The sequence below is a fragment of the Carassius gibelio genome, chromosome B16 (genome assembly GCF_023724105.1).
Source record: "Carassius gibelio isolate Cgi1373 ecotype wild population from Czech Republic chromosome B16, carGib1.2-hapl.c, whole genome shotgun sequence".
Classification (NCBI taxonomy): domain Eukaryota; kingdom Metazoa; phylum Chordata; class Actinopteri; order Cypriniformes; family Cyprinidae; genus Carassius; species Carassius gibelio.
This window is the reverse complement of record NC_068411.1, coordinates 26,757,852-26,771,107: the sequence shown is the minus strand read 5'-3', so window position 1 is coordinate 26,771,107 and position 13,256 is coordinate 26,757,852. Positions and strand designations below refer to the sequence as shown.

The window sequence follows — 13,256 nt, the reverse complement described above, 5'->3', positions numbered from 1 at the left end:
AATTTGTTAAACAATTAATTATTTGAATTTACTTACAGCAAGATTTTTTTTTAGAATTTTTATAGGGTGGGTTAAAATGTACAAAAGTAGTTATTTCAGCAATTCATCATAATTCGTTATTTTTAATATATTAAAACAGACTATGGACTTTTTCTTTTTTCTTTTTTTTTTTTTACAACACCCCCTTCTCCCAAAAAATAAAAAATTAAAATAAATAAATGCATTGCGGGAATGTGTGTGTGTGTGTGTGTGTGTGTGCGCGTGTATTATTTAGATATTTGCTAGCATTTACTACTAGTAAATATCTAAATAATAAAAATAAATCAATAAGAAAAACAACAATTATAAATAATAAATATCATATATAAATTTAAATTATACATAAATTAAACTTGTGGTTTAATCAGTATATATTGCAAATAATTCAGTTTTAAGGTTTTGATGATGGAAATAAATGTGTAATTTTTAACAATTTGTAAATGCCATGTGACCTCCCTGTATTCAAAACAATACTGCACAAAAATGAAACCTACTTGCTCCTGGGTTTGCAGTTTGAATCAGACTCACTAAGTGAATCATTCAGAACCAGACAGAGCCACGAGTCACATTTCAGTCACATCCAACTTATCTCACTCCATTTTATTTCTGTTTGGTCATATTAAATGAATTAACTAAAATTGATTTGGCTCCTAAATGTTTCTTTAGAAAAACACTGTAATAGGAGTTATGTGCTGCTGTTCAATACATACTTTAGGAGTTTGTTTAAACAGTTTGTTAGTGATGCTCCACTAATGACCAATAACCACAAAAACGATCCAAAACCACTGTGTTGGAAACTTCTGCTGAAATACTCCAGAAAAATACACATCCTAACGCTTGACCCTCCATCAAAAGTTTAGCATCGAAAGTTTAAGACTGAAAGTTTGAGCTCATCTATTTAAATATTGTTTCCCGTGTCAGTTTACCCCCTTTTCTTCAAACCGTTCTTCCCTGACACCTTTTCATCTGTCAGCATTTCCCCCAAAACATGGCCCGTATCGAGCCTGACAATTTGATTCGGAGTCAAATCAGTCCGTTCGCTCTGACATTTTATTTCCACCTGTCCTATTCTCTCCATTTCTTCATTCTATCAATTCCTCCGGTGCTAATTCTGCCCGGTAGGTCTGGATTATGCGCAGGAAGGCATGCGTGTCAAAGGGAAATTTAGCGAGGGTAAAGACAGCCCAGATAGGAGGATGAATTAAACAGATAACGGCAGGCAGACGGAGTGAGGAAGTCGTGTCAAGCAAAACGCCTCACCAATGTTGGTCATTTTCCCTTCCGTTCTCTCTCTCTCTCCTTCCTCCCTCCTTAAGCATGACAGAAAACTATCTAAATGAATAAAAAAGTGATGAAATGACTTTGGTGCCGTGGACTTTCTGCTCTTTGACTTCCCATCTGGATTAGTGCAGGCTGAATGGAGTCTGTTTCTTTTGAAAGAACCAACACATGAGTCTGTCTGAATGTTTCTCTCTCTTTGACACACACACATTCTGTTCTTGATAAGAGTCCATCTGAATTTGCATGGCAAATTATGTCCTGTACGACCACTAGAGCTGCCCAGATGGACTGCTATACATATAGAGGAGACAAGGTTATGACAAACAAATCATTCAACTAACTATTTACCATGATTCAAATGGATATACATTCTAGTCTAATACAAACTTTCTTACTGCTGTATTATCTAGTTCATATATTACATTGGAATTTTAATTAGAATGAAACTGACATTTTTATATAGCAAAAGCAGTGCAGTTCAACAGAACACAGTGAATATCTCTAAATGTTAAAGATGAGATATGTAATTCTGTGCCACTAGCATCACCAAATAATTAGCAAAAATTATCCTGAAAATGTAATATTGGTTGAACAATATCTTTAATGTAAACTAAAAATTACTTAATTAGAGATGAGAAGCTCAATTAATTTCAGGAAAGTTCAAACTATTTCAATAAATCCACTTGATTTGGCTCTATCACTCAAAAAATAAAAAATAAAATAAAAAAAAATAAAAATAAAAAAAAATAAATAAATTAAAATGTTTTTTTTTTAAATAGTATGTGGTAAATAAATATTTTTTTAAAAAGCATTACAATTATTTAAATAAATTTGTTTTATCATTAGTTCTTGTATTAAACATTTTAAATAGCCTTGACAAAAAATGACCATTCAGTTGAAATAATGTTCCCTTTTATACGGTTTCAGAAAACTTGCTAAAGTAGCTAGATAACAGCTATAGATAAGTCTTACTGTTAACTACAGCTGTATAAATGTACAAAGTTCCAGAGGTTGTGAGGTCATTCTGAAAGCGGTCAGTAGGGGGCGGTCATGTCTCACTATGACACACTGTGACTGCACAGTAGCAGGGAAAGAAAGACCGTGGCCTTAACTTCAATACTGAAGATGACTGACACTAGAAGCTCTAATTACTGTTAATTGTCATTACTGAAGCCAGGCCAATGTAATTCCAGAAGATCTCTCACCTACTGCAGAAGAAATGTATGACAGAAGCTGATTCACTGCTCGATTGATTTGTCCCATTGACTCTTGTGTTTCAGAGGTGTCTGTTAGAGGATCTCACTGTGAAGTCTTCCTCAATCTCCTGTAGGGCCTGCTCAGCCCTAGTCTCAGCCTCAGATGTCACACTCACGGACCGCCGAAGGTCTGGCTATGCGAGACTAGCTCAGCCCTGCAGGGTCTTGCACCACTTTATCCCCTCTAAAGATGCCTTCACACTAATGGCAGTTAAATCTCAGGAGGTCAGCAAGTTGCTGTGCTACGTTAGTTGCTAGTAGGCATTCCGACTACAGTCCAACGCCTCCAGAAGACAAATCACACCTTCTCACATACTGTCGTCTCTCCTATTAGAAATCAGCTGCCAATTTGCATAAACTATCAAATTAGTCAATGTTTGCTCTGGTCAACACAAAACTCTAAGTTATAAACAAATAGTCAATCAATTCATTCAATTTACTGTTATTTTATTTTTCCTGACAGGTGAACAACAAGTACAGCCAATAAAATATCCACAGTTAATGGTGGCCAAAATAGTGCCAAAGCTCAGTCTTTGTTAGAACATAGTCTAATATTCAAAGTCATTTCATTCATTCGTGTCTTCATGCCATCAAAATATGCCTGATGTCGAAATAAATAAAGGAATAAATGTGCATATCCATTTCTTAAAATTCAACATCATGGTGATAAACAGACAGACATATAGATAGATCAAAGAAGGCAGAAAGATTTTTTTTTTTTTTTTTTTTTAAATCAGCCATATAAAATAGATTCCTGATTTTTATGAGTGTCACTGAGCCATTTGATATGCACAGACAGAAAAGACTTTATCTTGGGGAAATCCCTCTCGAGAGACACTTTGAAACCTGACAATTCTGACATGTTTACGTGTAGATGCCAGCATGGGCTTTTCTGACAGCTGCTTCTGTTCCTTCAAAAGCAGAAACGCAGTCTGTACTATGTAAACCTCACAGGAACTGCATTCAGCTGCTTTTTGTCAGCACAGCAAAAAAAAAAAAAAAAAAAATACCATCTGTTCACAAGCAACCGTATCCGAGAAGACTAGAAAACCCAGCTAAAACCAGTGTTTGGAATAGAAGCTGGTTTGTTTGTCGCTGGATCAAGATGGTCTACTAGCTGATAGCCCAGATCGCTTAAACTGTTGAAAACCCCAATTTTCTGATTTAAGCTGGATTTACCAGGATGGGTAGATTCAACTTGACTAGTCACCTCTGAAGTGTCAAATGATTTTCATGATCTGACAACTTCTGAGTCCCTGACCGGATGAGAGCCAGGACACTCTGCTGCTCCGTTTTGTTCTCCAGCGATTGGGAGTGACTCATTTTGTCGGATATAACGGAACTCATTTCAGAGTGAGGCAGCGTTAATGAGACGCTCTTTTGATGTGGAAATCCTGCTGGCACGGGGAAGACACTGATACCGTCTCCGCTGTCATCCTCAGGTGTGTCCGCTCTCCTTACTGGACACCGGCAGTTTATCTCTTAGTCGCCACACAAGGCTTCTTAAAAGGAAGGAGACGGCAATTACGCAGACTTGTGACCCAATTAAATCCATTCAAAAGAACACAGAACCACGGCAGTCAGCAAAACAAAGAGTATTCTTGGTTTGAGTCTACACCTCATGTAAAAGCCTCTCATTGTAACGCCTGCTTTTGACAGCTTGGAAACACTTAACAACATAAAATGAATCGGTAAGCAGGAAATGGGCCTAGAAAGTTGTGTTAGTCCAAATATCCTGAAGCAATCTGTGCAAGTTTTGTACGGGAATTTAAATCATAATTTGGAATTGGAACCAATCCGAAAACCGCTGAAAGCAAATAATAAGAATTTAATAAAAATAACAGGGAAAATAAAAAACATATCTTTTAATTGTCTATATATCTGATACTGTAATCTACTATAGCTTTAGTAGATTTAAAGGAAATAATGCTGAAATAAAATAAAAGATTAACAAAAAAATGTAACAAAAATTAGAAATGTTGCCTTAACAAGCAACTAAACTAAGCTGATGTATTAAAATTAGTAAAACTGAAATAAAAATAAATAACAGCTATATATATTTTTAAAAAAGTATAAAATGACAAAAGCACACAAAGAACAAAAAATAAATAAATAAACAGCACAGAAATGATACCAATATAACAATGTCAAGGATCAATATTATTCTAAAAAAAAAAAAAAAATTCTAATACAATATTTCCCCACAGACTTAATTTTATATTCCACGGCTATGACATAATCCCAAGCAGAAGTGTTTAATACATCCTCAGGATCTTTAATTAAAACCAAGATCAGTAATAAAACTCATGTGATACGGATATCAACTGAAGCCCTCAGTTTATATCCACAACATTTATTTCAGTGTGTCCTAAGTAATTGGATTGCACGTACAGCGTCTTGCACTCAATGGAACAAGCATCTATTAATCAAAGCGTAATTGCGCACATTTCCCAGATAAATGGCGCCATTTCACCTACAGTCATGTACAAATGAGTCAATCCGGGCATATTCATTTCTTATCTAGCTGAACTCATTCGAGACGTAAAATGGTGATAAATAATAGAGGTAGAAGTTTATGAAATGGGATATTCTCCGTGAAGGAAGGAAGGGCTTTTAAAGAAGCACAGAAGGGATCTCGGAGGAACTGCGATCATGTCACTTCTAAATGACTCCAATAGTAGCTAAAACGAGGCCAGGAAATGTGACTATTTCTTACTGACTTTCACTGAAATTGAATAGACTCAGCATGCTGAACTATGGACATAAACTGCAACTTGCTGTAAATACCCAGGTAATTGGAGTGGTTTAAATATTTAATGAGTGCTTACATTGGCTGTATATTAGTGTCTGTGAGCACTGAGCAGCTCAGTTTCTCAGCACTAACGTGTTGACAGAATGGCTTGTTTTAGCTCTGACAAAAGATGTGGTAAATGCAAACATTACCGGAATAAATATTTGCTTTTACAATGATTTAGTTCAAATCTTTAAAAAAAATTAGGATCACCAATCAGTTCAATATGATTGGGACAATTTACAATTTAAAAATGTAAAAAAATAAAAAATAAATCACATCATTCATTTTAGGATAAAATACTTATTATTTATACAAGTAAAACGTATTTTTAAACCTTCAGCTCATTGCAAACCAAATACTAAGAAATTCTCAAATATTTTGAAAATGAATTTTGAAAATGAATTATTTCTATGCTGAAAATATTTGTTCTACTAGCATAACCAAACTTAATAATTGCCAAAATAATAATAAAAAAAAAGATTGTTTTCATTGCGTCTGGCCAGAGTAGGTTACATACAGAAACAATCTGTATGATTTTCTGGGAAATCAACTTCTGAATGGCTTACTAAAAATAAAAGTATTTTAACACCTGCAAAAAAAACACTTAACCTTTAATATCTTCCTCTGGCTCTCAGCATTAGGATGGAGCTGGGCTTTGACAAATCATGTTTGTGCTTCCCTCTCTCTGATGACTCACCAGTACTGCTGCCACTTCTGCTCCTCAAAGACATCCTCTGGGATCGGATCGATCAACACCAGGTCAGACACTTGCCTGAAGAGACAGAGAGAGACGGTGAAAAGACCACATAGAGGATGTTTCTACAGCTCAGATGAGACCCCACACACCGATCGAGAAATGAACAGTATCTATCGAGTGAGATGAATGGGCTCAGAGCCGCAGCGGGGACAATATTTTCAGTCCTTGGGCGCTACAGGCCTGACGCAGCTGAATTTATGGGTTCTTGAAGCTGCACATCAGAGCAGATGAAACGTTAAATCTGTCAGATGGAGGGAGGGAGGGTGGAGGGGTTGGGGGAGTGTGTGCCAAAAAGACAGTCCCAAGCTGCTCTGATGGATCTTTTGGTCATGACAGGTATAAATGTCTGGAAGAAAAAGCCTGTTAGGCATATGGATAACACTATTTGCCAATGTACTGTACACTGTTTATGAAAGAAGTCTTTTTTCTCATCAAGGCTGCATTTATTTGATCAAACATACAGTAAAAACAGCAATATTTTTTTAAATATGATTAACATTTAAAAAAACTTTTTAAAAATGTAAAACATTTAAAAACTTTATTCTATTTGTATATATTTTAAAAAGGCATTTATTTATGTGATGACAAAGTTGTATTTTTAGCGTCACATGATTCTTCAGAAATTACTCTATTATAGTGATTTAGTGCTCAGATATCAATACCGGTTCAGTGTTGAAAATAGCCGTGTTTCCAGTATCGAGCTAGGACCGGGCGTGCTAGTGCGTGCCAGGGCTAGTAGCGTTTCCACTGTCACTTCCGGGGCTTGATCGTGCCTCGCCGGGGCTTCCTCGGGGCCAACGGCCAGGGTTTTTCGGCCCGACGAAATCCTTGGGCCAAAGCGGGCCAGCTGGGGCTAGAGGAGGGGTTACGAACAAAGGCGGAGTTTCTCCGTGTCTAGAGAGCGTCAGCGCGGATCATTTAAAAAAGATAACAGCTTTAACACCAGCATTAAATATGTTTAAAAATAAGTTGAGCTTAAAACTCACTCTTAGTAAGCAGCAAGTGTTTGAAATAACTTGATCCGATGTGGATTATAATCACTAAACAAGGCAGAAATATTTATAAGCGATGTAAAAGACTATGCACGCTAAACATTAACGTTACCATATAAACATGGTAAATATGACCGCTTGGATAAATCAGACGTCAGCTTCTTATTCTCTATCACAATTGTGTATTTATTAAGTAACATTTTATCTGTCATCTAATTTCAAGAGTTTACTTCCGTTGCATATCATCAAAATATAATAATGATTTTTGTTTGGGAGCTTTTATAAAAATAGAGAGTCTGCGCTGCGGATCATTTCAGAAAGATAACAGCTTTAACACCAGCATTAAACAGTTTTTTAAATAAGTCGAGCTCAAAACTCTCTTTCAGTCAGCAGCAAGTGTTTGAAATAACTTGATCCGATGTGGATTATAATCACTAAACAAGGCAGAAATATTTATAAGCGATGAAAAAGATATGCACGCTAAACATGTTACCATAGTAACATGGTAAAATATGACCGCTTGAAGAAATCAATTCTCTATCACAGTCGTGTATTTATTAAGTAACTTATATTTTCTGTCACAAGCCTCGTCTCGAAAGTTTTTCTCACGTTGCCTATCATAAAAGAATATAGCATAATAATGTTTTTGTTCGGGAGCTTACAAAAATATTATCATTCATTCTAAATATGACGGCTGTGGCTAATAAACAGAAACAGACTTGAATGAACAAGCTGGCTATTTTCACGAGCGTTAAAAATAAATAAATAAAATAGATATAAGTGTATTTATGTGTGAATAATTTTGAGTCCTGATAAATTAAATCAATATGATCAATGTATCATGTATTCTATAGTTAAAACATCGATGCTTTTGAATTTGAATATATAACAAAGCTTGCAAACAAACGGACGCTTTTATCAGTTTCTTTTTGTGATCGCACATGTTCCAGTGACTTATTTCTTAGTTTTCTGACTACTTCTCTTTGTTATGATGAAATTTTGAGGTTGCATGACGTTGTTCTGAGAGGCGTGTTAAGGGCGTGTTTTAGTGACGTGCAGCGGAGCTTCAAGCTCCACTGTGGAAACCCTGCGCTATTCTGGCCTCGTGCTACTGGCCCGGGGCTATGAGCCCCGCCCGGCCCGCTTTAAGCCCTGGCTCGCACTGGCCCGACAGTGGAAATGCGGCTAATGTGTTGTTACCAGTGCTTTTACGGTTTTATCTTTTTGTGGAAACCCTTATATATTTTTTTCTGGATTCTCTGATAAATAAAAGGTTCAAAAGAACAGCATTTATTTGAAAAATAAATCTTTTGTAAGATTATAAATGTTCCTACAGTCACCTTTGATTAATTTAATGCATCCACAAAAATTAAGCAGAACAAAAGATATCATCAATAATAGGAAGAAATGTTTCTTAAGCAGCAAATCAGCATATTAGAATCATTTCTAAAGCATCATGCGACACTAAAGACTGGAGTAATGATGCTGAAAAGCTTTACATCACAGGAATAAATTATATTTTCAAATATACTTAAATAGAAAACATTGCTTTTAAACTGTAATAATATTTCAGTTGTTTTTACTATATTTTGATCAAATAAATGCTGCATAAATGACATTAAACATAAACGTAACAGGCATTCTGTGGTGGAAAGAAACTTCCTGACATATGACTGATTGACTGACATTTTTTCCAAACAGAACAGTACGACTTACGTGTCATGGATGTGGCTGTAGAACCTGCCGTTGAGCGTGCCCAACTCAGAGCCAATCAGGATGAAGGGTGTGGCTATATCTGCAGCCTTGACCAATCGATGAAGGTCATCCACCATCCTTAAGGATGAGAAAGGAGACATACGGGTGAGGAATGAGTGCAGGTTTGTGCAAATGAAGTCTAGACGTGACTCCCTTGACATTTTATTAATCACCGAGACACATTATGACACACATGTCCGTTCACCTCCAGACGGGACGCCCACTGTCCCAGACTGCTGCCCAGTTTTTAAAGCGGTCAGTGATGTTACATGAAGGACAAACTGACCTCAAACCAGAGGATGACATACTAAACTAATAAGCACTGTGTACCATGAGACACTAATGGGTTTTATTTCTGACATCCTCATTAACTAAAGGGCCATGAAGATTCAGTGGGCACGGAGTGATTTACTGTAGTATGTCTTCAAGATGTGCAGGGGGTCAGGAATAACTGGAGACTGACCGACATAGATTTTCTCAGACTGAAATCAGTATAGATTCAATTATTCATTTTTACAGAAAAAATATTTAATATTAGTTTTATTTCTACTTTTTGGCTTAATAAACAATCATTTTAATAAAATAATAACATAATAATTATTATTATTATTTATAATAGCAATAATTATTGTTGTTTATGCAATTAAATGTATGCTTATTATTATTACATTTATGATTGTTTTGGCCGGTGTCTAATCGTTAAGCACACATTTCTGGTGATTTGTTTAAATTAAGTAGGAAAGTGTGCATATTATTCATTATTAATAAAAAATATTATGCTTCATATTTAATTCAGCGCTGTCTTGTTATTATTTAAGTGTTGGTTTGTATTTTTTTATTCAATTGTGCAAAATATAATATTACAATATAAAATGTTAATATAAGTATCAAATAATGAGTAAAGAAAAAAAATGAATTAGCTGTTGATATTTATTTTTGGAGCACACTGAAGGATATAGTATTACACACAATGTTTGTACAGTAGTATATATAAATTATTATTATTTTTTTTTTAAATAATTCTAAGAACAAAATGGCACATGTCCTTGTCAAAAATTAAACTACTGGCTTTCCTTCAACATAAAATCAAATCAGTTTCCAAATGAAAAGGTTTCAGGAAAGAACAAAAATGACAATACTCCACATTTTTGCTCCTGGCTTATTGAACTTTAGGAAAATGTAATCTTGCTGTTTGCCTTCTAAACGTGCCAGACAGAGGAGAAAAGAGGACACCGATAACCACCTCCCCTGTCCTCTCGCTACACCTCACTTTAATTCATGAAGAAATGTTATCATGTCAAGAGCAACAAGATAAGAGTGACTCCACATGTAGGACGAATAAACCTGAAGGCAGAGGACAAGGACAAAGACATCTCTGTCCTACAGCACTGATTGAATACTAGAGCAGGTCAATGTCAAAGACACGAGACACACAGATACCTGCGTGTGGATTACAACTGTTAACATGGGAGGAGTGTTTCTTTGTTTTAGATTTATTGCCTAATATAACCATAAAATATTTATGTATTGTAAACAAGTACACTACAGCTCAAAAAGGGTCTTTAAGATTTATCTTTATATTCATGTATTAAAATAATAAATTAACACTTACTAGCAAGGACACGTTAAATTGGTTAAACAAAGACATTTATAGTGTTACAAAATGTTTTTTTAAGTAAATTACATTTAAAATATATATAAATAGAGAACACTTTTTAAATTGTAACACTGTATTTTTGAGGACTGATGACCGAGTGACTTCTTTCAAAAATATTAAATCTTCTCACCATATATATGGCAATAAAAAATGTAATTGTGTCAGGAGGTCAACTTTCATTTTATGGACCATGGTGGCATCATCATTTCCCAGAACGCTCTAATTGATGCCAATGTTATTAGGAAATTGTTTTGGTGCTGTTGCACCTACAGTTTTGGAAAACGGTTTAGTTTCAGACTAAGACACTTTGATACCTGCCAGTGGTTGATATTCCCCAGACTTTCTCTGTGCCTGTAGTTTCATTCTGCAGGGTCCTTCGGCTGAAACCCAGACCGACTCTGTCATAGGTGCACACCTGAGAAACCGATCACAGAGAAACCTCAACTGACACTCAGAAAACCTCATTGATAATTCCTTTAGGAAACTTCACCTGCAAATAAAGTGTACATTAAACATACTGTAATATTCACAGTGTTGCACAATTTAATGCTGCAACTCCTTCAGTCATCAATAATAGCAATTGTTTGCTACATTGTCAGACTCTACTGAACAGTCACTGCAATGCAGGCCATCAGCAGGAATCTCCAACACACAGCATGTCACAGAAATGCTTCACTGCCTTGAATTACTAGAGAAATACAGCAGCACATGCTCTGAAAGCTGAAGTCTTGTAACTTCTCTGAAGAAGCAGAAAAATCAATAATGCCTTTACGTCCCTAGAGGAATGACTCACATCGATAAAAAATGTGGTGCTGTTTTGTTTATTGAATGTTTTACTTGACATCAGTGAAAGGCTTTCTCTTATCATCCCTTAATGGAAGAGTTTTCATTAGCTCATCCTAAATGGCAAAAAGCTCATTTAATTCTGTTAAGTAAGTGGTTTTTGTTTTCCACTATTTTGTAGATTTGGAGCCAAGTTACAGGGGGTTTAAAAATGATTTCAGAAAGATAGCAGTATCACTTTTACACTTTTTCTTCTAGTAAAATCTGTCTCCCGTTGCATTGTGTGCCAGTGCTGACCATTCAAATATGGGGAAATATGATAGTGTGTACTGCATGCACAGAAACACATTCATGCATGAAGCTAGATGAAATGTATTACCAGTTTCCGAACGTCCTGCAGTCGTGGTGGCAGTTTGTTTGAACTAACCTTTGTGGATAATGAGAGACCCTCCTGCACATAGTACCAAACATCTGAAGACATCCCTGCTGGAGCATCAAGAACAACTGAAACAAAAATCAAGCATCATTTTCACTGTGCACAGTATAAATATCAGAAACTTCTTTCCATTGTTGGTTTAACTATTAATTTAACATACCAACAGGTCGTCCGTGTCCTTTGCACAACAGATGGATCTTTTGGCCAAGGCCGATATCAATTAGCTGAGCACCTACATATATCGAAAGAAATATTAAAACAAATGAGCTGAAAGTTACTAAACTACACATTATCCCAAGACCTTCCTGTGGCCTGTTTCATAAAACAAGTTTACCAAATAAGCAAGGTTTATTTTAGTCTGACTTACTCTCAGTTAATTTGATTCTGAATAAGACAGAATAACTGAAATAAGCCTGGCTTTTTTGGGAAACTTGTTTTATGAAGAGATGATGAGGTCTCACCTGCAGCTGACAGCACCTGTCCCTCTCTCTGCAGGGAGGCATAGTTCAGGAAAGCTGGAGTGAAGATGATGAAGAGCAAAACCTTCATCCAGAAGGACACAATAGTCCAGCAGCTCCTCTGTGAGACAGGCACAGCAGTAGCACCAGAGTCCTGTGATGTCTGTGGTGGGACAGTTGAAATTATTATACATACAGTGTTATGCTGATAAACCAAAATATCAGCCATTTTCATAGTTTTCGCATCATCCAATTAGTAAAAAAGAAAAAAAAAACAGCATTGGCAACACACTAACTTTTAGCACAATTTAGCAAAAATGTAACCACAGTTTCAATGATTACCTTTATTTATTTCATTATTCTTATTTAACGATTTACTTATTATTAATAATCTATAATTTAGAATAAACTATGACCGTCATAAAGGTGAGGGTATATTTATTATTATTAATAGTCTACCATTTACAATAAACTATGACCGTCATAAAGGTGAGGGTATTTACAATGTGCAAGAAAATGTGCAATGAAAATGTAACGAATAATAATACAATGATTCTTAGATTCTTGCACCGATTCTTATTCACGGGGTACTTCATAATATACCGTTGTAATACTACAGTCGAGAAGTATGGAATTACCATGGTACCTATTATAATAGGCTATTGTTTAGTTGGCAAAAACCAAACACACATTCAGACCACGAGTTGCTGAATTCACTTTGATTCATCACCTTCTTTCTGTCAGGTTTGACACTGTCCGCATCTTCTCGTCCGTTTGTCCTTTTGCGCAACATCTTCTGATAGTTTTAAGTGCACTTCACCAACGGGACAGATAACGCATGATATTACATTTGTATGAATGAGCGTCAAACACAGCATGCAGACACTTCCGCATTGACGGGGACCCATGAGAACCAAACGCGTTTCGTAAAAGCCGCGGTCAGCGATGTAAACTAATTTAACAAAATAGATACGCTATCCATATGCCAAATTACTATAATACCATATGTTTGTATCATATTATTATATACTGTGCCTTCAACAGGAGA

General features: G+C 35.8%; 1 protein-coding gene across 1 annotated transcript in view; it reads right to left on the bottom strand.

Annotated features, from left to right (window-relative positions):
* si:dkey-122a22.2 (uncharacterized) overlaps nt 1-13,116 on the bottom strand; it is an 18,947-nt gene extending 5,831 nt beyond the window's left edge. Inside the window, exons 1-7 of the mRNA XM_052578962.1 lie at nt 12,939-13,116; nt 12,212-12,371; nt 11,911-11,982; nt 11,742-11,818; nt 10,846-10,946; nt 8,836-8,952; nt 6,068-6,142 (exon numbers count right to left, since the gene is read on the bottom strand). Of these exons, the coding sequence (XP_052434922.1) occupies nt 6,068-6,142; nt 8,836-8,952; nt 10,846-10,946; nt 11,742-11,818; nt 11,911-11,982; nt 12,212-12,371; nt 12,939-13,001 (665 nt within the window). The 5' untranslated portion in view covers nt 13,002-13,116. The remainder of the gene's footprint in view (nt 1-6,067; nt 6,143-8,835; nt 8,953-10,845; nt 10,947-11,741; nt 11,819-11,910; nt 11,983-12,211; nt 12,372-12,938) is intronic.
* Between the last annotated feature and the right edge of the window lie 140 nt (nt 13,117-13,256).